The sequence below is a fragment of the Pygocentrus nattereri genome, chromosome 2, assembly GCF_015220715.1.
Source record: "Pygocentrus nattereri isolate fPygNat1 chromosome 2, fPygNat1.pri, whole genome shotgun sequence".
Taxonomy (NCBI): Eukaryota; Metazoa; Chordata; class Actinopteri; order Characiformes; family Serrasalmidae; genus Pygocentrus; species Pygocentrus nattereri.
In genome coordinates, this window is record NC_051212.1 from 17,434,030 (window position 1) to 17,457,185 (window position 23,156).

General features: G+C 38.7%; 1 protein-coding gene across 1 annotated transcript in view; it reads right to left on the reverse strand.

The window, feature by feature from the left end:
• capn1 (calpain 1) overlaps positions 1-22,048 on the reverse strand; it is a 35,286-nt gene extending 13,238 nt beyond the window's left edge. The window contains exons 1-4 of the mRNA XM_017719064.2: positions 21,905-22,048; positions 13,591-14,026; positions 8,364-8,433; positions 4,596-4,714 (exon numbers count right to left, since the gene is read on the reverse strand). Of these exons, the coding sequence (XP_017574553.1) occupies positions 4,596-4,714; positions 8,364-8,433; positions 13,591-13,842 (441 nt within the window). The 5' untranslated portion in view covers positions 13,843-14,026; positions 21,905-22,048. The remainder of the gene's footprint in view (positions 1-4,595; positions 4,715-8,363; positions 8,434-13,590; positions 14,027-21,904) is intronic.
• Positions 22,049-23,156: the final 1,108 nt, after the last annotated feature.

Here is a 23,156-nt window from a genome sequence, read left to right on the forward strand (position 1 = left end):
CCACTGATTATCTTGCACATTTTGACGTCATGCACCACCAGCCCCGAAAAGATGAAGAAAAAAATTTAATCCGAACTGACAGGTGAAAATGAGTCCTATATCCAGAACTCCAAAACCACCTAAAACGGGGCTTAAATCTGTCAGACTGCAGAAAATCTGTCCCACTCAAGTCGGATATGCAGAACAATTGGATTGGAGTTGTCTGTGTGAACAAGGCCTTGTTTTCTTCTGTTTGTGTTTAAGAAATAACAACGTTGCTCCTCATGCAAAATCCTGAGCTTTGATTTCTCACCTGGGCAAGCACACCATGTCTACAGGCCAGACTCCTGACTGAACAGTCACCTACCTCTGAAACATGAATAACACTAAGTCCCTCTATATCAGAGGATCTGCCAAATGCTTAAACGCTACCTGTTCATAAGATCTGCTATAAAAAGTTCTTTTTTAAGCTCTGTTTTAGCTGCTGGTCTTATGTTGCTTCCTCTACATTCTATAAGGTCCTGTGACAGTTTTAAGTGTGAACTCTTGCTTCATCTTTCCAGCCTAATGTAGCAACAGGCTAACAGTGTCAGCATAGTGAGGGTACATCACCTCATAATGAGCTAAGGCCTGGTTAGTTGAGCTCAGGCTGGTTTGAGAAGTTAACTGTATTGTAAGGTTTGTGGGTGGCAGATTGGATTAGGAGAACTGTGCTGTCTTCTACTCAGGCCATTAGCTACACCAAGAGAGAAGCAAACAGATTAAAACAGACTTTCTCTCACTCGTACACATACATATATCCCTGCTTCCAATTATATCTGGATGAGTCACAGTTAAGAACTGCTCTGAACCACGAGGACAAATTAATGCACACACAAACAACCGTACATGCCTGCTCCTAATTACATCTAAATAAGTGACTAGTAAAGATGCAATCTGAAACATAAGAACACACTCACTGAGCCAAGGCATAAAACTACAAGGTAAGAGCCCCTGAAAGAAAGAGCCTTGCATTTATAATGCTGAATGAAGCACACGTAGAGCAGCTGCATTCATGCCAGTGTTAATGTTAGCTCATGTTTCTACTGTAAACACATCCTGATGAAAAAGCTCTGTTAGAGCTTCACAGTTGACTAAGTGCAATTCTGAATTCTTTCAATCAGAAAGTCTCAAAGGATTTCCTTCTGCAACATCCTTTTGGCTCATCTACATACATTAGTCTCTCTCTGTGTAGTAGCTTTGATGTTATTGAATATTGTGATAATTTAAGCCCTTAACATTTCAGGCTTATTTCATACAAAGGCTTATTATTTAGTAACTACAGTGACTTTTTTTGGATTTAAAAAATGTCTTGTTAAGGGGTTAAATTAATGCTGATACGAAGTAAATGATCATTCTTTTTCATTGACACCTGATTTTTTTTCATATGATTCAATCATTCTAATCTGTTTTTGTAAAAATTAATGCAGTAGAAATGACTACACTTATTTACTTGTGGATGTTCTTGCTTTGTATAAGCTATAATTTACTATACACATATCACTTTGAATAACACTTGATTTTAACCTAGACTGACAGCCCAGCAATGAATTTTGGGGTCTATGCAAAGGAAACAAAGAAAATTGGAGCAACATGGAAAAGAAGTTTCTTGAGCTTGAATCACTGGAACAGGGTTACATGCTATCGGTGCCGTATAAAGTTATTGTTATTGGTATTACACAATATTAAAATTTATCTAAGATAGATAGAAATTATAGGTATCTACAGTCACAAAAAAGTCTGGTTACCCCTGACCAAATCACATTTTGTTGAGTGGCTGTGAACGTGTCACTTAATCTGTTTTAATGTTAATGATTTCTTCCACCAAATTACAGTTTCTTAACAAGCAACTCAGCCGGCGGTTCGCCAACTGGTGAGCTTTCCAGCTCCTTACACTATTGCAGCAGTTTTATGGCTCAGTCTGATTTGGTCAGACTCTGAAGATCAGAGTACATGTTTGGTGAGTGGTATTTGTTTAATTTCTGGCCAATTCCAGGTTGTTTAGCTGTTCTTCTGTCACAGCTGCCGACTGAAAAGCTGCTCGGCACTGATGACAGTTTGGGAATTTAGAGTAGCCTCATCTTCAGAAGCTGAGCAAATCGGCTGTCGGTCAAATGTGATTTTAAAAGTATCCATTTTCTGTTTCTGCACAAAAGTAAGACAAAGAAACTTGCAAAGTGCAAACTTGAGCGTCTCACACAGCTGCCAAACTTGTCGCTTAGCAACGCCATCTTAGCGGAGTCATACAATGTTTATGAAAAACCCGTAATGTTACGGTGAAATATCAGCACAGTTAGAACGCCTATCAGCCAATCAGCTTGCGTGGTCGGAACTAACTGTTGTATTCTATAACATATGCAAGTTTACTCTCTGTAGAGGATGTGTTATCTTATTTTCACTTCAAAAATCATCCAAACAAAATGTTGATTGGGGGTCTTTTTGCCTGTGACTATATACCATCATCAGAAAAAAAAATGCAAGCTATAAGGTAACATTATGTAATGCTCACATGTAGTATTTTTCTACTGAATTCTGATTTCTATGGTATTTCTTATGGCTTAATTCTCATCATCATCATCATCATCATCATCATCATCATCATCATCATCATCATCATCATCATCATCATCGACCGCTTAATCCAGATAGGGTCGCGGTAGCAGTTGGGAGAGCAGAGAATCCCAGATGACCCTGTCTTTTATTAACCATTATATTATCATCCAAGTTTAGTGTGAATATAAAATAAACGTGTGGCCATACTTGGATGCTAATTGTCACGCATTCCGTAGTGGAGAACGACATTCCTCACTCCGTTCAGCAACTCCCGGAACCCACTTGGAGGTCACATGAACATGAGCTCTCAGCAATCCACCCATCAACGTTCTAGCTCAGCTGATTATAGTGACTGACACCTGTTGTATGGACTTATCTGTGTGTGTTTGTATCAGTTGTATCTCATTTAGCCAATTATTGTATTCGTTTCTGTGCATTACCGGGCCTTTGTTTTCATGTGTTGACTTTCCAGTTTGTGTTTCCACTTGTCCTCTTGTTTACGACTTTAGCCTAAACCCCTTTGGACTCTGTTTGCTCTTTTATGTATCGACCCTCTCCTGTTCTGTACAATGATTTTGGATTCACCCTTATTAAACACTTTCTACTTTAGTCTGCTCTGCGCATCTGGCTATTCCTCAGCTGTCACACTCATACTGCAGTATGTTGGTATGTGCTTGTATGAGAACTAATAAATAGCTGTAGTCAGAAGAAAACCTTGTATCTTTATTTTTGACATTTTTCAGTTTTTAGCATAATTTGAATTACCCTGTTACCCTTTACACTGTGTATAAATTTCACAAAGAATGGACTAAAATAAACAGCCCAAATTGACTGAAAAATCTGGTTCCATTCACTTAGCATGGTTTTTCCTTCTCCTGTAAAGCTACCATTTTGGAGATAAAAGGTTTTGTAACGACAGCAGCAAAATATGATTATGTTTTCTGTGTGTTTGCACATGTACCAGATGTATGATACAGAAAAACATGAGCATGCTACACATTGTGTGTTTGTGCATGTTAAAGGCTGTGTCCAGTTAGTGCTCTTAAGTACACAAAACCCTGCTGTACTAGACATCTGCTTTATCATCCTGCTACATGTACATCTCCTCTTTAATCTCCTCTTTAATCTCCTCTTTAATCTCCTCTTTCTGATTTTCCATCATTTTATTGGCATGATTTAAGAGTAAGCAAAGCATTTAACCATTACGGTTATACAATATTTGATAAGGAATATCACATTATGAGGCAATATAATCAAAATACGGTGTTTTGGCCATGAAGAGCATCCTTGTAACTGTGCTGTTACAATAGAGACACCACTTAGACACGTGTTTAAAGCTGTAGCTTTAGCCAACAATACACACAGTGAGCCCAACATCATGCTGTCTTATTGTGGTACAGTGAGATCATGTTGTCATATTTTGTAATGCAGGCTGTGATTGTACTACCAAGGTGTGTATTACTGTGCAGCCCTCTGTGGCATTTATTTGCATTTGTACACAGTAAAGCCACAGGTACAAACACAAAGTGACAACAGAACAGTAGAGAGAGGACGGCCTGGCGACAGGTCTATACATATTCCTACCAGCTTTCCTACCAGCACTCACACATTGCAACTGTAATGAATAGGTTAAGAGAGACATGCACATGTGAAATCTGCTGCATATGTGACAACAACATGTTTTGAAGTCCATTAACACTGCTGGTTAGTAAAATTATATCATATTTGTGCTTCTCCACCCTCAAATAAGTTTACAACGAACAGTGTCAACTAATCTGTTTATGCTGCACCCACAAATGTGTCATTTCACAGCAACTGTAGCTAGGCTGGACATGCTAAAAGGAAGTGAGTAGGTAAGTGCACAACAAATGTAGCAATGCTTACATTTTTCATTTTGGCCAAGTGTCCCTTTAATAAATAATTTGGCTCCATTTAATAGTACTAAACTATTTTATAATCTTTTTTTTTTTCTTTTTTTTTCTTTTAAAATCTTGGCTTCTGCTCTGGCTTAGTTGTATATGTACCTGGAAGTGGAAGATGCCTGCATAGCCACTGCTAAAGCCCTGTCCATGTGGAACCACTCGGTGCAGCAAGTTATCGTTAAGAGTGAGAGACGCAATTGCAGCCAGGAGCCAACAGTCACCTGCAAATAACAAAAAACAAACAAACTTCAGTTTACATTCAGTCCCAGGTTTATATGCTAGATAAATTTAAAACCCCTATTCTGTTCTGTGCTTTCTCTCCAACACGTGACACATTTATTTATTTGAATATGCAAACATGTGATTTATTTATTTATGTGGGGCTGGGAAGGCCTGGACCAGGAACCATTTCTTTAGAAAAATTCATTCTGGCCAGGAGCAATCCTTCCAAAAAGATACACCCTTTCCCTTCTCTCCTCCATACTACCTCATATGATCAGGCTGTTTGGGTAAAACACACATGCCAAATCAAGATCACGTAGACAACAGCAATGACAAGCAGTGACTCAAGTTAGTATATAATATAGCATACGTTATATGTATTGTCGTTATCTCGAAACCTCATAATGCCATTTAAAACATGACTTTTGCAACATTTGAGAATGCATGAATTTGCCTTTAAAATGGTGAATTTAATATAAACGGGAGAATATAAATGGTCTAAAATGACCGTGAATGAAATCTTGTTAAGAAGCTTGGATCAAGCATCATTTTAAACAAACATTGTCTGCAGAATTATCACAATTGAAGTGATCATTGTGATCCAAATTCAGTCACAAAGTACCACATGTATAACTAACAAAGTTAGCTTCTAATATTCCTTAACAATTTATAATGATGCACAGACAGCATATGACACTTAACATACAGTGGTTCTTCACATTCATTTGGAAACCAAAATATTGCCCTCCTGGCATGCTGGCACCCTTCTTCTGGAAAAGTTAGTTCATGTTCCTCTCTACCACAGAGAATGCCACGTACTGCAGTTTTTATTTTATTTGCAGGTAACCCAGCATTCCTTGCCAGACTGAAAATCTGCTTGTGGATCAAAATATTAATGTCCGTTGTTAATTAGTTTGAGATGTTATGTTTGTATACATATTTTAGTGTACAATTTCTATTTTTACCAAGTTTAACATACTGAAAAAATAAAAGATAAAATGTGGTTTTAGCAAAAGTCATGTTGTTTGACCAGGGGCGCCCAAACTTTTGACAGGAGTCTGTAATTGAGTAAAATCTTATAAAATATCTAACGTGGTGCTCCTACAGGTTTAGATGGCAGCACAAGTAATGTTAGTATATTCATTAGCTACGTAGCTCATTCTGTTTTTTGCATGCGTGCGAGCTGAATTATTTTTTATTGTTCACATTTTCTCTCTCAAGAACAAATGTAGCATTGCTTGACTACACATGGTTTTGTGTCACTATAGATATTTAAATAAACATATCTGGGAGTGAAAATGACTTTTTAATTTGGACACTAAAGGCTTGTCCTCTAATAGTTGCATATTTATATTATTTATCTGACCATTCATCAGCTAAAATGTCATGACATGACAGCCCTATTCATACATACAGAATGAATGGAGAGAAAAAAAACATGCATGGTTCTCCTGCTGACTGATTCAGCTTAGATCCATCTCTACTTTCCTAGCATTCACCCTCGCTACTTCGGCGTTTACATACCAGTGTCTAAACTTCTTCAAACATGATGATCTACAGCTAAAATGAAAGAAGCTCACTACCATAAAAAGAAGAAGCATTTTGGGCCAAAAATCTCCCAAATAAGGACGTCCAGTGTGAGTAATGTTAGATGAAGCTGTCAGACTGAAAGAATATCAGACGTTATAATGAGACAGTAATTATATCCATATTTCTCAAAGCTCTTAGCAAACTGAAATTTGGAACAACCCACAGGTAACTCGAGTAATTAGTTTACCACAAGGACCACTGTCACAGTTTTAAACGCTGCATGGGTTAAAACAGGTTTTCATGTGCAGAAGCATTATACCTGTCTGGCTGCTGGGGAAATAAAGCTGCTGTGGACAGACAGACAGACAGGACAGACAGACAGACACTGCAGCTCCACAGGAGCAAAAAACTGCTCTAAACAGACCTGATTTACACACTTTAAAAAGACACTAAACACCTTACTGTTAACAGTAACTTACTGAATAAAAAATGACCAAACTCAGAATTTAATATATGTATATAATTTATTCACTATTTTTTCCAAACAGCAAATGTAAAAGACTATTTTTAGTCTGAGATTATGTCAGTCAGGCACAGTGTCTGTACTGGTGGTTTGTTATGAGATCCCACTCCTCTGAGAACGCAGCACATACAGAAAGTGAACTGCCAAGCAGAAAAAAAAAGGTACATTTGTAAAAGCCTACTGGAAAAAAAGTCTCCCGAGACTCACACAGACTCCCAGTGCAGCCCGGTGTCTGGGTGGGGCCCAAAATCATATTGTAAAAGCATGCTGTCCGGTGAACGCTGATCTTTGTTTCACTAAAACAGAGTGTACATGAATATGCCACCAACTAAACTTGAACCCTGGCTTTAATAGGGCTCTGTGGGCTGAAATTCCACACATCCATGCAGACAACACTCACTGGCCACTTTATTAGGTACACCTTGCTAGTAAAAAGGTTGCACCCCCTTCTGCCTTCAGAACTGCCTTAATTCTTTGTGGCATACTTTCAACAACATGTTGGAAACATTCCTCAGAGATTTTGTTTATTTATTTCAGTTACTGTTGCCTTTCTTTCATCTCGAACCAGTCTGCCCATTCTCCTCTGACCTCTCACATCAACAAGGCATTTTTGTCCACACAACAACCACTCACTGGATATTTTCTCTTTTTCAGACCATTCTCTGTAAACCCTAGAGATGGTTGAGCGTGAAAATCCCAATAGATCAGCAGTTTCTGAAATACTCAGACCAGCCCGTCTGGCACCAACAACCATGCCAGGTTCAAAGTCACTTAAATCCCCTTTCTTCCCCATTCTAATGCTCGGTCTGCGCTTCAGCAAGTTGTCTTGACCACCTCTATGTGCCTCAATGCATTGAGTTGCGACCATGTGATTGGCTGCTTAACTATTTGTGTTAACAAGCAATTGTACCTAATAAAGTGACTGGTGAGTGTATATCAGTCCATCGGTGCCATACTATAGTGATACAGCATCAATATTTTACACTTTCTAATTGCTAAAAATAATGAATTGCAGTACGAGTTATGAGCAACACAGACACGTTAGTAACCATTTCAGTGCCATATTGTGATGAAATTTTAGGGGAAGCTATAATCTTATAGGAACCGCCACTGATAAAGGAGAAATCTAATAGATTAAACTCAATATGGAAATTAAAAAAAATAATAATAAATTATATATATATATATATATATATATATATATATATATATATATATAAATATGAAAAATGTGTGGCTTATGCCAAGAAAAAGCAATATTTAAAGCAATAGATGGTGAACAACATCAAATTTAAGTTTTTCCTTTCCAACTTCAAGTTTTCCCTTTAACACCAAGACATGCTTAGTTTCCAAAAATTGTCCTTAGTTTGTGATGGAGCTTTGAGGCCAATGTAGCTTAATGTAGTAAATTTCAGGCCCTACAGTTGGCTGCTACTGTCTTAACTTCTCTTCCTGTCAAAACTATTTTGACTTTCTGTAACACATGCACTGCTCTCTAAGGCAAGCCTGCACGTGAGTCTAAACACTTCTTTCAGTCGGAGCTACTGCCATGGTAACAGGGATGAAACCCCTAAAAGGTGGTAGAACAAACTCACCAAGAGACCCCTGACAGATATCTGTGCGTGTGGCTCCATCTACAATGAACTGAGGACGTGAGCAGATCTCCTGTAAACACATACACACTGTATTCATTATGAAATTCAGTCACACAGGCAAACAATCATTAAACTATATTTATATATATATATATATATATATATATATATATATATATATATACACACACACACACACACACACACACACACACACACACATCAATTTATATATGTATCAATCATTCATTTTAAATAATATAAATACAGTTGCATGCAAAAGTTTGAACACCCAGTCAAACTATGTTTTTTTTTTTCTTCTCTATTCCTTTAGTTAAAGGGTTAGTGAATACATGTGGATTACATTTTGTAAACAATAGCATTTACAATCATTTGTTTAGTGTGTTAATATTAGTGAGTAATTAGACTGACACTGGATATTGAGTGGTCTGCCTCTTAATGGTAAACAAACAGTTTGATTGTGGTTGATGCTTTGTTGAACAGGAGCTGAGAGCTGTAGCCTCTACCTTCTTATGACCCCAATGTGTCCGTCATCCATCTAGCTAATGAACTCGGCACTACGAGTGCCTGAACCCAAAACATGCAGCCTGCTCTAACACACAGGAATGTGTAAAAATAGAAGACGATAATGGAAAAAGGAGCAACTGAAACATGACGGCAAAGAAGATAAAGAATGATGAACAAAGGAAAATATCTAAGGAAGCACCACGTTCAGCTCAAGCAGGATGACATAAAACTACTCTGGACAGATCATGAAACAGCAAAGAACCACACAAGAAAATAGGTGCAGCAAGTTCTTAAGGTGTTAAGACATCATAATGAAGCTTGATGAAAAAGTGCCATCAGTGATCACACCATCTCCTCCAGACCACAGGAAAAGATGGTGCTATCCACGACGGAACAGCAGCAATAATTTTTCCTCGATACTGATATCAAAAGCTTGAGTATCAGCTGATACAGATACTGATATCAAAAGCTTGAGCATCAGCTGATATTGATACTGATACAATATGTTTTTTTTTTTTTTTTTACTTTAAATTTGGCTTTTTTTTAGTTGAAGCACATCATGCAAAATGAGAATCTATGAGTAGACCATCATGCTCAAACTACTCAAAACACTCTACTATCCATAGGTAATTGAGGCCGGATGATCTCTTAACCAGTATGTCTGGGGACAACCATGAGAACTTTTGAGCTAATGTAGGTGGGAACACAGACTATCGGGGTGGGAACAAAATGAGAGTGAAAGTTCCAAATCAATCCAAGGGCAGAGTTCAAACCATGGACTAAATGAATTTGAGGGTGAGTTTCAGTGGGCATTACAATCCTCTCAGTGTAAAAACTTCAAAACGTCACCCGAGACGTCCCTGTGAGACTAGCCTACAAGAAGAAAGACAACCAACAGTGTTATTTCAAGCTAGATTTGTTACAAAATTTGATCTAATTTTTTTCCTTATATCAGCAAGATACCTACACCTTCCAATACAGGCAGCCCCTCTCTATTTATAAGACAAATCTGGCTTCTGCCTGAACCCAAAACTCTTGTGAAGGATTATTACTCACAGTAAGAGGTCACAGACTGAGACACAGGGGTTAAATATGGACTGCAGAGTGAATGGCACAGTTTCACCTTTTAACAGCATGTTTATAATGCATGAAACTCTTTCAGTATAAAAAACTGAGGAAGATGGTTTCCACGAGGCGCCTTTTAAATTAATAAATAAACAGCAATTATGCATTCAGACATGCAGAAATGTATTGCCTGTAGACAGTATGTGCTCTTTTTCTATAGTATCATCATATATATTTACACAGATAAAAGGAACACTTCATTAGCTCTGCATTCCTCTTCAAAAGTGCTACGGTATCAAGCCCACAGTGCAGGCTCATAGCTTTCTCACTGGCACGTGGCCCACTTATTACGCTACTGCTCTTTGTGCTGCTACAGCATCTCTACTCTTAGCCTGCGGGCAAGGAGTAAACCTGCTAAATCAGTAATGATGCCCATCCCTCTGCCTTTTATTCCACACAAATCATTTCAGGGATAGCCTCCCCCCAAACATACCCCCTCACCCCCCACCCCCACCCCCCAACAACCCAACACTGGCAGAGACAAGCTATTAAAAGCATAATTTAGGCTTAAATAATGTGAGTCAGCCAAGTACATCAATCCTACATGCACATGTCTCTGCATGTGTGTCTTTTCAGTACATTCCTTTGGCCCCCAAGCAAAGTATAAGAACTACAGGTCAACAGAAAATAAAAAAAAATGTTACAGGTCTTTTCCAAAAAAAAAAAAGAAAAGAAAAGAAAAAAAGAAAAATTGTTTTCTGTGAAGACATCATAATGGCCCATGAAAACATTCAGGAAGCGATGTTTGGGAGCCTTACTGGTGGCCTTTTAAAGCTGTAATGATTCACAAAATGTATAATTCAGTGCAATATGATAAAGTTATTCATTTCATACAGAAATATAAGATCAGGCACTTCTTTTTGTGAAAAAGCTGTTAGCATACAATGCTAACATTGAATGTTTTGGTGAAAAGTAGCTAATTTAATTTCATTTTTTCTGATCAAAAATGTAATTTATTTGTGCTTATTTACTGGAAATCTGGCTCCAGCCTTTTTTATTTAAAAAGACCAGCACATCCATTATTTTTTGGGCTTCAACACTGAATATAGTCTGTCCGAATGACTGTTTACATGCTCTACCTTATTAAAGGCAAACTGCACTAATTTTTCACAGTTTCCACAGTTTTTCCATAATTTGGCCATGGAGATGCAAAAAGAAAGTCATACAGAGTGGTTTGATGTGAAATGGTAAATTGTATAGATACTTAGCAACTCAGTAGTAGTGATAGGAACCAGGAGTCATGATGTCTACAATGCAAGCGGTGGCTTTTTACTTTCGGTTCAAAATGAACAGTCAGTTACGCGTCTTCTGATTTTTATGCCACACTGATGATGGTAAAATAGTGATAAATCTAAAAAACGTTTTATCTGGGTATTACTATTTTGCCTTACAAACACCCTGCATACACCTCTCTGCCACCAATGGATTAAAAAAAAGGGCCAAAAACCTCAAAACTATCATAAAACAACATCTTTGGCATTTGCAGCGTATTTATAAACATTCTGTAGATGTTCTGTGATGGAACTTTTAAAGACATCAAATGCTTCAGGCGCCTGGGTCCTATTATCACCACTACAAACAATTCTGACTAAGCTTCTCTAGAATAGAGTATTTCATATTAAAGCACTCTGAATGACACTGTTTACAAATTTAGTTACACAGACAATTTGAGAAATCTTTTCGAAATTCTCATTAAGGCCAGAGCACACTGACCAGACGAACAAGACCAGACATTCTGATTTGTTTGATGTTGGCCTTGGAATGTCCAGAAAAAGAACGGACATACTAAATGAGGTGGAATGAGTGGGAGAGAACAGTCTACAGACATCCAACAATCAAACTCGGGTAAGGCAAAATAACCAAACGTTTGTGTTTCCTGTCTCGTCAGTGTGCACTGGCCCTTAGCGTATATTTTACACAATGGTGAACAATTTTATTGTGACATGAAAACGGCATCACTCTAAATTTCAACCTGGAAGTAAAAACAAAGAAACTGTTCAGCTTATACCTGATCCATTTTAGTCTCGGTCTAACACACTAGCCATGATATAAAAATATCAAACACAATGTACTGTTACATCCATCCATGTTACTCCACTGCCAGAAGAGTTAGGGTAGCACACGATCACAATCATCAATATCAAAAAAAGGCCTATATCTGTGCATGATGATAATCAATCTACTGTGTGCCGTTTATCGCTGAACATAACAGCACAAGCTAGTCTATTGCAAGCTTGTTTTCACACCAGACGCCATAAGCCAGTGAGTGCAGAAGAGAGGAGGAAAAAAAACGAGAAAGGAAAAAGACAGAAAGAGCAGAGTGGACGCTGACCAGAGCACAGTTTGGGGATGGAAAACTGTATAGTCCTGGAGAAGCAGGCAAGAACTTTGAGTGAGAGAGCAGGAGAGAATGGAACAAACATGCAGACTGCTCTAACACACAGGGTTTAACGTTGTGTAAAAATAGATGATAATCAAAAAAGGAGCAACTGAAACATGACGGCAAAGAAGATAAAGAATGATGAACAAAGGAAAACATCTAAGGAATCAGTGTTCAGCTCAAGCAGGATGAGATAAAACTACTCAAAAGCTTGAGTATCAGCTGATACAGATACTGATATCAAAAGCTTGAGCATCAGCTGATATTGATACTGATACAATGTTTTTTTTTTACTTTAAATTTGGCTTTTTTTTTTTTTTAGTTGAAGCACTTCATGTAAAATGAGAATCTATGAGTAGACCATCATGCTCAAACTACTCAAAACACTCTACTATCCATAGGTAATTGAGACCGGATGATCTCTTAACCAGTATGTCTGGGGACAACCATGAGAACTTTTGAGCTAATGTAGGTGGGAACGAAGACTATCGGGGTGGGTGAAAGTTCCAAATCAATCCAAGGGCAGAGTTCCAACCATGGACTAAATGAATTTGAGGGTGGGTTTCAGTGGGCATTACAATCCTCTCAGTGTAAAAACTTCAAAAACTTCAAAACGTCACCCGAGACGTCCCTGTGAGACTAGCCTACAAGAAGAAAGACAACCAACAGTCTTATTTCAGGCTGGATTTGTTGCAAAATTTGATCAAATTTTTTTCCTTATATCAGCAAGATACCTACACCTTCCAATACAGGCAGCCCCTCTCTATTTATAAGACAAATCTGGCTTCTCTCAGCAAACTCTGATTGGAAACTCAGGCCTGAAAGGCCTCAAAGGAGTAAGATGGCAAAAAAAAATCTAAGTTACACAATTTACCCCCTTAGCCCAAATGTCATCGGTCAGCCAAGACATGTTTGGTGTCCCAAGTTTGCTTCTTTAAGTTTTGCACTGGAGCTATGATTCACAAAGGTAAAAATGACATTCTGACTTCAGATGATTACTACAACTGATTTCAGCTAAAGATCATACCAATCTGTAGACACAGTATGCTGGATGCTGTCAGAAACCATATCAGCAAGTCTATTTGACATTATTTAAGTGTGTGAGACACAGGAATGCAGTTTGCATGATGTTAACACTATAAACGGCAAATGTGAGTGTGATAGTGATGTGTGTGATGTTTCCCATTTTCTCACCGGTGGTCTCATCCAGCGCACACCACATGTTTTGGAGGAGCGTGGCCCCAGCTCATTATAACCCAGGGAGGAGGCAGAGGCTGGGAAGTAGCTGTCCTCGAACAGGGTCCTGCTCTGCAGACACTGCGCCCTCAGCATCTCGTAGTCCTGCCCCAGAAACTTAATGGCCTTGTGGTTCTGCCCCAGGCCACTGTCCCGGTCCCACTGACTACGCAGCTTGGCTGCCATCCCTGTAGCGTAAATGGGCTCCATGTCTCCCCACTGGCCTGATCTGCCTGGTAACAAAGAGTTAACTGCTTGCAACAAGGTGGTGGGGCAAAGTTAAGCCAGTAAGGATTCTAAAGGCCCGGTGGCTAATTAGCGCGTGTAAATCCAATGAGGAAGAGGGACTGTAATCTTTACTCATGGGGAGAAAGTGAGTCTGGTCCCAAAGCCCCTAAAAAAAAGAGGAAAAGGAGAGTGTTACATTTACATTTACACAATGCTTACATCGGCAATGTATAAATTAATGATGACTGAGTAATCTGATTTTTAATAAAATATTTGAAGGACAATGATTTTTCAAATTTTATGCATACTTCACTTGTTGGAATGTAAACAGTGTTTTTATGTGAAATGGTAAAACTGTAGGTGTCTCTACAGTGGTGGCAATAAGAACCAGGAGTCACAATACAATACAATACAAAACAAATAAAGCCACTTTATTTACTATCCAAACCACCATATAACCTAAACATGCCTGAGTTTAAAAATCTATGAACCATCATGAACGTAATTAAATCTTCAATTCAAAATAATAAGTAAAGAGAACTCAATGAAAACAAATAACTCATCAATTCTAAACCTTTTTTTTTAACAAAGTGATCCAACAATAAATGTCTTTGTAAGAAAACTATGCAAACCTCTGCCTTGGGCAGTACTGACTTCAACCAATCTAATCATGCTCAGAACAGTCCTACATATCGTCCTGGTGGAATTTTCCTCCCCAAAAAAATACTACTTAATGATAATTGCCTTTATCATTTCATTGATAGATGCCCTGACATTCTCCTGTGGAGTTTGTTGATACAATCTAGAATTTGTACCATCTAGGCAGCAAATAGCACCAAAACAGTTCCAATGATACAGCCACCACCATGTTTCACAGTTGCACTTATGCTGGAATGTAGTGTTCAGCTATTGCCAAACATGTTTTTAAGAAAAGAGTACGATGAAGATCTGATTGTGTTTTAGATCAAATGTATGCAGAAATTCAAAGTCTAAAAATGTCTAATCACAAAGTTTCTAGCACCACTGTGTGTGTGTGTGTACATACATATACACAAATATATATACACATATACACAAATATATATATATATAAAAAATAAAAACACAATATGGCAAAAAAGCATATAGATGGACATCTCCATCAGTCTATTTTTCCTCCAACGATTTTTTTGATTGAGTAATTGTAACAAATTCTCATATACTAATTTGTCCAAAGGCCTAAGAAACGCAATCACATTAACCAAATTTCACAACAAATTTCTGCAAGAATGCAGCTTCACAGATGATAGAATCTCAGAGCAGATATACCTGTTCCCTTTGCATAGGTCATTTGCAAATGCAGGCCTATTCTTATCTATATGCACATCACATTACATCATTTTGTTATTTGCCTACACTGTGCAAAAAAGGTCCAACAAGAACACTGCATTTCAGTATAAACACAGCCGACCAAAACAGAAGAAACAAGCTGGATTAAAGCAAAAAAGAAAGGCTCAGTGCCGTAACATAGCAACCACAGACAGTTGAGCAAACTTTCAAGCATGTGTCTTTGATTTTGTGACGTCCCTCCTTTCCACGCCACAGGATTCTTTGCCCATCACGTTTCTTCTCCAAGTAGGCTCTGCCATCTGGTTGGGTCAACAACCAAGTGGCCTGCTTTTCCTTTACACTCTCATTAAACATCCAGTCATACTTTAATAGCTGTTTCTGACAACAAACCTTTGCACAGTTTCACTCTCCAGTCAATCTTCGCACAATTACTGCAGCTGTGAGTCAATATAACTGCGAGTTTGCCATTCCACCCTCGATAAGAAAGGGTCAGCTCTTGCCTTTTGAGGGCCTAAAGCAGAACTTTTTTTGGGCGGGTGGGGTGGGACAGGGCAGGCTCCATCTGATGCACAGTAAAATCAAGCTAATTAATAACATAACTACTACCACAAGCTAATTCACATTTCTAACTGACTAATTTGTGTATTGCTGATAACTGGATATTCATTCACTGTGCTAATAAGTTGCACATTAAATTACAGACACTTTTCCCAGGATTCTCAATCCAGGGGTCTGTCTCACAATGCAGTAGCTAACTTTAAGCTTGGTTAAAGCTTGGTCTAACTCGTTGCGATGGCAATGCATTTTTACTGTTATAAATTTACTTTCTACATTTTTTGGTAGTATGATTTTTCTTTCCTTGGCAAATGTTTCACGACATTGGCTGTTCTTCATAAACATCACACTTTCACAAGGAAAAATCATAGAGTACCTAAATCTGAATTAATCACAGCCTGAGTATCTAAACCTGAAGTTGTTAACTACAATTGTAAAAATGAGTTAACTGCATGTTTTGTGAAGATGAAAGTCAGTCAGAAAGGCTGTCTAATCTCAATCCGCTTCGTGAGACCACAGGTCCACTACTTACACCACCAAAACCTTTATTTAAGCATTTCTCCTTATTTTCTCTTTTTCCTGTTTTTTTTTTGGAAACATGATTACCAGTTGCTCAACCCCCCCACCCCCCTCACACAGCACTGGGGACAGCTGCTTATGTTGCTTATTGGGTAAAGCCAGCACTGCGATAAACTGATGCAGTTACAGTTAAAGGAATACTCCTAATCTAATCTAATCTAATCTAATCTTTCTCTGGCACATTGGTTAATGTTACATTCAAGCACTGTGAACAATAATTTTGAGGCGTTTCTCAGCATAGACAATTATAATAGAAGTCAAACCTCCCCACTGGTTTCTATTGTAAGCACACTTCCCTTTACTTTCTCTATATGCAAGTTACTGTCCATGGTCATTCATACATTATAGATACAGCAGATAGACTTCAAGTTCAATAAAGTGACAAGGGGTTTCCTTTAAGAATTGTCCCAGCGTGGGAGCGGATTATTACTCTAAGAAAAATATTTTTTGTCTTGAAACCAAACCTGTTTTTTTTCCCATCCTCCCCTTCTCTTCTTCTAGTTCCATCTTGCGAAACCTCAGACCTGTGCTGTGGACTGATTAGTGAGTATTCAAACTGTGCTGAGCTCCTCTCTCACATACTCGCAGTGTGAAACAGCTGAAGCAGCTGCAAGGGTGTGGTGCTTTAGTGCTCTCATGGAAACTTATTGCAGTGGACAGCAGCCAAAAGGATACAGCAGCGTGTGAGCATGTTTCTGTGTGTGTGTGTGTGTGGTGTGTGTTTGTGTGTGCAAGTTTTCTGTAGTGTCTGTTCGCTTAAAGGCTTTGCATGAGAAGCCGATAACTGCCAACTTTCTGAGGTTTGGCTACTAATTCACCATGGTTATAATTCAATGTCCTTCCTTTTATATGATTATTTTCTTTCACTCAATCTCTCTCTCACTGCTTCCTATAATCCTTTTCTACCCCTTGGATCTTATTGGTTAGAGCCAAACCACACAGCCCAAACTACACTCACTACAGAAGAATTACAGTTAAATGGCAACTCCAAACAGCAACTGAAAACAATTCACTGCACTACAGTCTATCATTAAACATGATTATTTCAGCCAGAGGATTATTACATATTTTGTGTTTATTTTTAGTCAAATTTAGTATTTAAAGGAATTAATAAACGTGATTGCTCTTTCATTGATTCAAAAATCTAAATTTCTGAAGAATTTACGCCTAACACACAGGCTTATTCTAAACAGATGCTGAAAAAATACTAATGTGCAAAAAAAGGTTGGTGAATAAATATGAAACCATTATAATTTAATACTAAGCAAAATAATTGTGGTCAGAGCCTCTCGGGCAATATGCGGCAGCACACAGTGAGAAGAGACAAATGCTGAATGCTAGGCTGACACTGAATTATATCAGTAATAATGTATTCAATGGAAAAGCTTAACAAGTAACATTAATGCGCATCTGAAATGACAAAGCATTTCACTTCTGTATGGTGACTTATGGGAGTGAAACAGTGCATCAGGGAGGGTCTTTGAGCTAGCTGAGTGTTTTTTTCCTTTATGACGGGTGGGGTGGAGGGTGGAAGAGGTGAAACATGATCACTTGTGCACAGTGCTGTAATCAAAACTCTGAAGATGGTTTAGAAGCAGGCAAAAGACTTTGCGTGTTGATGAAAGGTTAAGGGCACATAGGAATGTTGTCTGTCAAAGGGCCCTTGCCTCGGAAAGCCTTTTTCCTCCCTTTTTAAAATACAATAAGAGTATTATGTAGTTTGTAAACACTGTTCAAGTTTCAAAATGTCCCATTCACTCCTTTCTCCGTGCAGTCGTCATTTTGTGCTGCAAACACAACCCATTTTGAACATACCATTTGTTACTTCATGAAAACCATCAAACGCACATATTTCCGCTTATTCGGCCTATAGTAGATTGTCTCCGCTCATTCACGCTGAAATTATGAGGAGTGTTTCAGCCCTAACTGCTTCTTGAAAGAGGCACAATACCGGGAAGCCAATCATAACAGAGGTAACTTATGTTTCAGTCTTAGGGTGCAGTAAGAAAAACATTCAAAGGTTGGAAAACAGTGATGTAAAAATGAATTAAGACTGATTTTGGTAGATATAATTACAGAAGCATCATAACTGGACTCCCGTTTCTAACAAAAATGTGGGACAAGGGATCGTTAAGTGATATAATGTGATGAATCATGCTTTATATGACCAGGAAAATGAGTCAGGTAGAACAAAAGGCTCATTTTGATTCCAGAAAACTCCGTAATCAGAGTTCTTTTTATTTTAAAGCCAAAAGTTTGAAATAAAGTTAACTGAACGGTATATTAAAATAATTTACAAAGACTCTGACTTCACTAAATAATAACAATTAACCACAAAAAAAAGCATATTAAAGGCTGTGCACATAAGGCTCTGCTTCTTAATATAAAACCATTAGAAGAACTTGACTGACAATCATTGCAGATCAGTTGAGAAGGTACATTTTAGATGATCAATTTCAAACACATTATTTTTACACTTATTAATTATACACTGATTATAAATGTAATTATACTTAATTAAATGATATGGCAGCCTGAACTGAATGTGTCCCTGATGAGGTCTTTTTTCAATTCACCACTAGACACAGAGAGCAAGTGCAGACATATCATACAACCACAAACTACACACAGGTGGGAACAACACACTTACACAGTACACACACTTGTACTCAGTACATACATGACTCTTCCCTTAAATGCTAAGCTGGCTAGATACAGTGTGCAATGCAAACCATCAGCTAAAATAAGACTAAGTTTTAAGATTAAGTTTACTGGCCTAAAGTGTAAGCAGTCTGATCATAGTTTGTTTATTCATGTTTAGCCTTTAGTCTCCATGAAGCAACCAGGCAGGTATGCACGTTGTTATTTACAGTATACAGCACCAAGCAAGTGATACTTTATTATTTACTATAATCAGTGCAACATTAGAAGGAACAATTGGACACATGACAGGCCTGCATCTTGGCATGTGCCAAAAATAAATAAGGGTTTTCAGTTCAACAACTGTTCTGTCAAATGTAGAACCCACATCCTACATGTACACATGTACCCATAAAGAAATCAGTGCCATTATACGATCATATCATGTTTCGTGGGCTGCAGGTATGCGGTTAATGTTTACTCCTGGGTGTGGCCGCTATGTAATGAACTACACTGTACACCCAGAAGTTTGTAGACATGTGCTTATTTAATGTTTCTTTAAGGATATTAACAGGGAGTTTCTACCATCTCTGCTGTAGTAACAGCACCTAGTCTTCTAGGAAGGCTTTACACTAGTTTTTGGAAAGTTGCTGTGAGCATTTGATTGAACTCTGAGTGAAGAGCTTTAGTGAGGTCAGGCACTGATGTTGGATGATTAGTTCTGTACCACTTTTGCTGAGGGAAAAAAATGATAAAGCTGCAAAGTGTCAGCAACTGCAATGCAGAACAATATAAAATTACCCCCCACCCCAAAAAAAAACAGCTGGGAACTAAACAAGATTAAAACAGAACTAATCCTTTTTCTAACAAATATACTTTAAGCAAAAAGCACAAATCCAACACCATTGTTCTCAAGAACATGGAACTGATTAAAAAGATCCAGTTACCCTGAACCCTAACTACTTCCCATACTCACTAGCAAAAAAAAAACAAAAACACAAGCGCATATCCCATAAAATGGAATGCCCCAAACAGAGGCAGCTATAGGAAGTTGTGGGAGGGTTTACTTTTTCTGAGCTGGAATCAATCCCAGCACTAAGGTGCAGTTACTCAGACCCAGTTACTCAGACCCCATTAAATCAAAACAATAGGTTACAACTAAGTACTACAACTAAGGCGCAGTTGCCTCACAATAAGAAGGACCAGGGTCCTCTCTGTGTGTGTAGTCTGCATGTTCTCCCCGTGTCTGTGTGGGTCTCCTCTGCGATGGACTGACGACCTGTCTGGGGTGCTCCCTGCCTTCCTCCCAATGACTGCTGGAACAGGCCCCAACACCCCCCATGACCCAGAAGAATAAGATAATGTAGATGAACTGTCTTTTAAAGGTACTTCTACTTTATTTCACCAAAGCAACAGTGGGCTACTTTTAGAGCATAGATTTAGGCTACTTTACGCTTCCTTTCACAATGCAAGATTAACACTGCATCCAAATCCACATACTACTGTACTACACAGGATGTACTAATGTATGAACTTCTAATGACAGTGTACCATTTTTGACATACTATATAGTATGGAAGCACAATTTCACAATATGCCATTGCAGCATGACAAGTCACATCACAATATCCTTTTCTGAGCATGTCATGGATATCATCAGTACTTCAAGGGCGCTGAAGAACTTCATGTTTCATTAAAACAGAGTATAATTAGACATGGTTAGTTGGATTCATTGCAGTGTAACAGTGAACAAAATCATTTTGTCCATAGTTTTAACATAATTTTTAATTTATTTACATTTTTAAATTGCTGTGACATTCTGTCTGTTCAAAAATGTGAAAAACTCAATGTCGTGATGTGTGTTGTGTATATGTCAAGCACTGTCATATACACAATATTCTCACTGCTGTTACTGAAGCAACCCAAGTTTTCCAAGTTGCTGCAGCAAAGCTGACTGGCACCACATGTGGTTCACAGAAAGGAGTTCCTTTGGCTCACACACCACATTGTTCTAGACCTGACAAGCAGAACCTACACAGGCTGCTCACTTTCTACTACCCTGAGTGAAGATGGTCACCGTGTCTAAAGAGGTCTCAACGTTAGGGCACCACAGCAGGTAAATAAGGGTGGTGCCATAACTAACATATTTGTATTGTGTTGTCAATTATGCCACCAAGACATGGTTAGCTGGAAAGGCTGGCACTGCTGGGGGTTCATGTATAGGAGTGTGAATATCGCTCACAGTCAGGCGTGCTGAACAGAGATAAGCAGTTTGGATGTAATGCGGCCTAATGTCATATTTATAAACGGGCTCCAACCAAACCAACGTTTTCTTCACTTCCTTTTCAAAGCCTCTCACAAACCGCAAGTGTTCACATCGACGACAGCAGCAGCAGCAGCAGCGGCAGCACCCAGACATAAAGACTCATTTAAAGGCCCCCAAATCTCCTCACAGTCTGTTTTAGGATTAAATAGGAGAATTAAAAAAATAAAATAACAACACGTCGATGTTGGAGAAAGTCTTGCCACAGATATGACGTTATAGCCATCGAAAAAAAGTCTAGACAAAGCACGAAGCTTAAGTCGGAATCTGGTTCAAGTTTTCCGTTCCACCTTAAATAGTGCCGCGCCAGGCTGTAACTGCTGCACCATTTAAGGTGGAGCGGGAAAACCCGAACAAGAAGCTGGCGAACAGGAAGACAACTTCAGGCTCATGGACAAAATCATGTTTAACGATAGGACAGAAAGTTAGACCAGAATAAGTCAAATTCACTCCGTGTGTGATGAAAACACAGGGCAGCGCTACTTTCACCAACTGCTGGCTAGCTAACCTAACCTAGGTTAATTAGCCTGCTCTCTCGGCAAACAACATAACGCGACCAACTGGAAAGTTTATAAAAATACAGACACCGATAAACAGTAAGTTATGCGAGCTGCTCACCTGTTAGCCCGCCTTGGTCTTCGGTGAATTCCGGGCTTGTTTATAAAAGTACTCGGTGGCCCTTTACGGTCCCATCTGCAGCCCTTGCAGTGAAGCTTCCCAGAGATTTGCCACCTTCAGAGAACTGTTGTGTCCCCCACCCGTTTCCGATTAGCCCCGCCCCTATGCTATGATTGGCTGGTAGTTCGTCCGCACAGGCAGTCAGCCAATCATCACAGCTGTACAGTAATTATTCAGAAAAATGCCGTCTAATAACGGGAGATAACGTTTATTTTCGTTTGATTGGGATAAAACCAGGGCTAATATCCCGAGACTAACACTTCTGAGTCTGCCTGAGAGCGTGAAAAGCGGTAAATATGGACAAGAATATATTGAATAACATTTACTGAACTGCCGCACTGATTGCTTAGTGCTGTGCCTCTTCACGGGCTTGTCAGGTAAATGCCCCCGTGTGTCCCATTTCTCAAAAGTGCAAAAACATATTGCGCAAAACCACAACACACACACACACGGGCGTTGGCTGAAAGCAGCTTTTCAGTAGATCCATGCAGGTCCAAGTCCCAAATGAACAAGCCAAGCGCAACAGTGGGAACAAGGAGGAACTCTCTGAAAGCAAGAAGAAGAAACTTTGGAGGAACCAAGACTCAAAAGGAGAATCCATCCTCCTCTGGCCAACACCAGATAGCAAATCTATAACACAACAAGAGCAATATGAATAAAGAATTAGATTTTTCAATTAAGATACAATAGTGAATGCATGGAGGAGAAATGAGACTTGTCCACTGAGCCCACTGGACAGTAGAATTTAGATTAACCAATGATTACCGATTACTACTGTTAAAAACATTTCACAGTGAAAATGAGATCTAAAGTAATGAAAACCAATAAGCCATTCTGTTTCCTCTTCCTGTTCAGATCATAATTATATATGAGAGTACTGCAAACAATCCCTTAAAAACACCGCCATCTTATGGCTTAACGACACCAATGCATGGTCATACAAGGGCATAGTGTCTGATATGATGTGCTGTGGGGGGAGGGGGGGGGGGGTTGGCGCTGGTGGGCCCTAGTCTAGCACAGTCTTGTGATTTCTCTGCTCAATAATACCTGATTCCCCTTATTGGAATGTTTAGCACAGCATGAATAAGATAACAATTTACAACTTACAAACATATGAAAAACACCTATTCAGAAATTCTGTAATCGGATGCAGCCCGAAAACAAAAACTGAACCGGCTGTAAAAATGTACTT